At 45.2% G+C, this 2,500-nt stretch overlaps 1 protein-coding gene across 1 annotated transcript in view; it reads left to right on the forward strand.

The window, feature by feature from the left end:
• Positions 1 to 2,500, forward strand: part of LOC124022384 (protein artemis-like) — a 30,364-nt gene that overhangs the window by 18,984 nt on the left and 8,880 nt on the right. Inside the window, exons 8-10 of the mRNA XM_046337330.1 lie at positions 495 to 635; positions 1,280 to 1,381; positions 2,285 to 2,421. Of these exons, the coding sequence (XP_046193286.1) occupies positions 495 to 635; positions 1,280 to 1,381; positions 2,285 to 2,421 (380 nt within the window). The remainder of the gene's footprint in view (positions 1 to 494; positions 636 to 1,279; positions 1,382 to 2,284; positions 2,422 to 2,500) is intronic.

Genomic DNA, 2,500 nt, shown 5'->3' on the forward strand with positions numbered 1-2,500 from the left:
GAGCACTACACAGAGAGAGAGAGCACTACACAGAGAGAGAGAGAGCTACACAGAGAGAGAGAGAGAGAGAGAGCTACACAGAGAGAGAGAGAGAGAGAGAGCTACACACAGAGAGAGAGAGCTACACAGAGAGCTACACAGAGAGAGATCTACACAGAGAGCTACACAGAGAGAGAGAGAGCTACACAGGGAGAGATCTATAGAGCAAGAGAGAGGGGAGAGAGCGAGAGCTACACAGAGAGAGAGCTAGAGAGAGCTACAGGGGGAGAGAGAGAGAGCTGCAGAGTGTGTGTGTAGGAGACGTGTCTACATGCCTATCCGGGGTCTGGTACAGGAGTGTGTGTGTGTGTGTGTGTGTGTGTGTGTGTGTGTGTGTGTGTGTGTGTGTGTGTGTGTGTGTGTGTGTGTGTGTGTGTGTGTGTGTGTGTGTGTGTGTGTGTGTGTGTGTGTGTGTGTGTGTGTGTGTGTGTGTGTGTGTGTGTGTGTGTGTGTAGGAGACGTGTCTACATGCTATCCGGGGGCTGGTACAGGACTGGGTCAGTAGGAGTGTGTACCATACAGTGTGGCTGAATTGTAAAGCTGCATATGGATATGAATACCTCTTCACTAACCTGGGGGACGAGTTTCACACACAGGTAGGTGACCAACACTTAAAACCTCTTAAGGATCCGCCCCCTTTTTCAATTTCCACCTAAAATGACATACCCAAATCTAACTGTCTGTAGCTCAGGAAGAAAGGATATTCTTGGTTCCATTTGAAAGGAAACACTTTGACGTTTGTGGAAATGTGAAATGAATGTAGGAGAATAACAACACAAAGAAATAACTTTTTTTGTACCATTTATCTTTAAAATGCAAGAGAAAGGCCATAATGTATTATTCCAGCCCAGGTGACATTTAGATTTTGGCCACTAGATGGCAGCAGTATGTGCACAGTTTTAGACTGATCCAATGAACCATTGCATTTCTTTAAAATGTTGTATCAAGACTGCCCAAATGTGCCTAATTTGTTTATTAATAACTAAGTTCTCAAACAATAGCATGGTATTATTTCACTATAATAGCTACTGTACATTGGACAGTACAGTTAGATGAACAAGAATTTAAGCTTTCTGACTATCAGATATGACTGTTCTTGTTACTTACAACCTCATACTAATCACATTGGCCTACGTTAGCTCAACTGTCCCATGGATGGGACACCGATACCAAATAAGATTTATTTTAAACACACACTTTGTTAAGCATGACAAATAATGACACATGGTGTGTGTTGTAGATTCATGTCAAAAGCCTGGACATGTTTAAGAAGATGCCAGAGATTCTGAGTCATGTGACCACGGATCGAGCCACTCAGATCCATGCCTGCCGGCACCCCAAGGTAACGCTGTTACACGCCCCCTTTCTCTTAGAAACCCCTAACCAATGGAAACATGTTGTGGTGTAGGATGAGGAGTCCTGACCAATGGAAACATGTTGTGGTGTAGGATGAGGAGTCCTGACCAATGGAAACATGTTGTGGTGTAGGATGAGGAGTCCTGACCAATGGAAACATGTTGTGGTGTAGGATGAGGAGTCCTGACCAATGGAAACATGTTGTGGTGTAGGATGAGGAGTCCTGACCAATGGAAACATGTTGTGGTGTACGATGGGGAGTCCTAACCAATAGAAACATGTTGTGGTGTAGGATGAGGAGCTCTAACCAATAGAAACATGTTGTGGTGTAGGAGGAGGAGCCCTAACCAATAGAAACATGTTGTGTAGGAGGAGGAGCCCTAACCAATAGAAACATGTTGTTGTGTAGGAGGAGGAGCCCTAACCAATAGAAACATGTCGTTGTGTAGGAGGAGGAGCCCTAACCAATAGAAACATGTTGTTGTGTAGGATGAGGAGCCCTAACCAATGGAAACATGTTGTTGTGTAGGAGGAGGAGCCCTAACCAATAGAAACATGTCGTTGTGTAGGAGGAGGAGCCCTAACCAATAGAAACATGTTGTTGTGTAGGAGGAGGAGCCCTAACCAATAGAAACATGTTGTTGTGTAGGAGGAGGAGCCCTAACCAATAGAAACATGTCGTTGTGTAGGAGGAGGAGCCCTAACCAATAGAAACATGTCGTTGTGTAGGAGGAGGAGCCCTAACCAATAGAAACATGTCGTTGTGTAGGAGGAGGAGCCCTAACCAATAGAAACATGTTGTTGTGTAGGAGGAGGAGCCCTAACCAATAGAAACATGTTGTTGTGTAGGAGGAGGAGCCCTAACCAATAGAAACATGTCGTTGTGTAGGAGGAGGGGTTTGTTCCTGCCAGCAGGCTGCCGTGTGGCTCCTCAGCATCAGATGGGACTCCTCTAAACATCATCAGTATCAAACCCTCCACTATGTGGTTTGGAGAGAGAACCCAGAGGACTAAGGTTATCATCAGGTACACACACAGAGAGAACCCAGAGGATTAAGGTTATCATCAGGTACACACACAGAGAGAACCCAGAGGACTAAGGTTA

Source organism: Oncorhynchus gorbuscha, unplaced genomic scaffold (genome assembly GCF_021184085.1).
Source record: "Oncorhynchus gorbuscha isolate QuinsamMale2020 ecotype Even-year unplaced genomic scaffold, OgorEven_v1.0 Un_scaffold_1365, whole genome shotgun sequence".
NCBI lineage: Eukaryota > Metazoa > Chordata > Actinopteri > Salmoniformes > Salmonidae > Oncorhynchus > Oncorhynchus gorbuscha.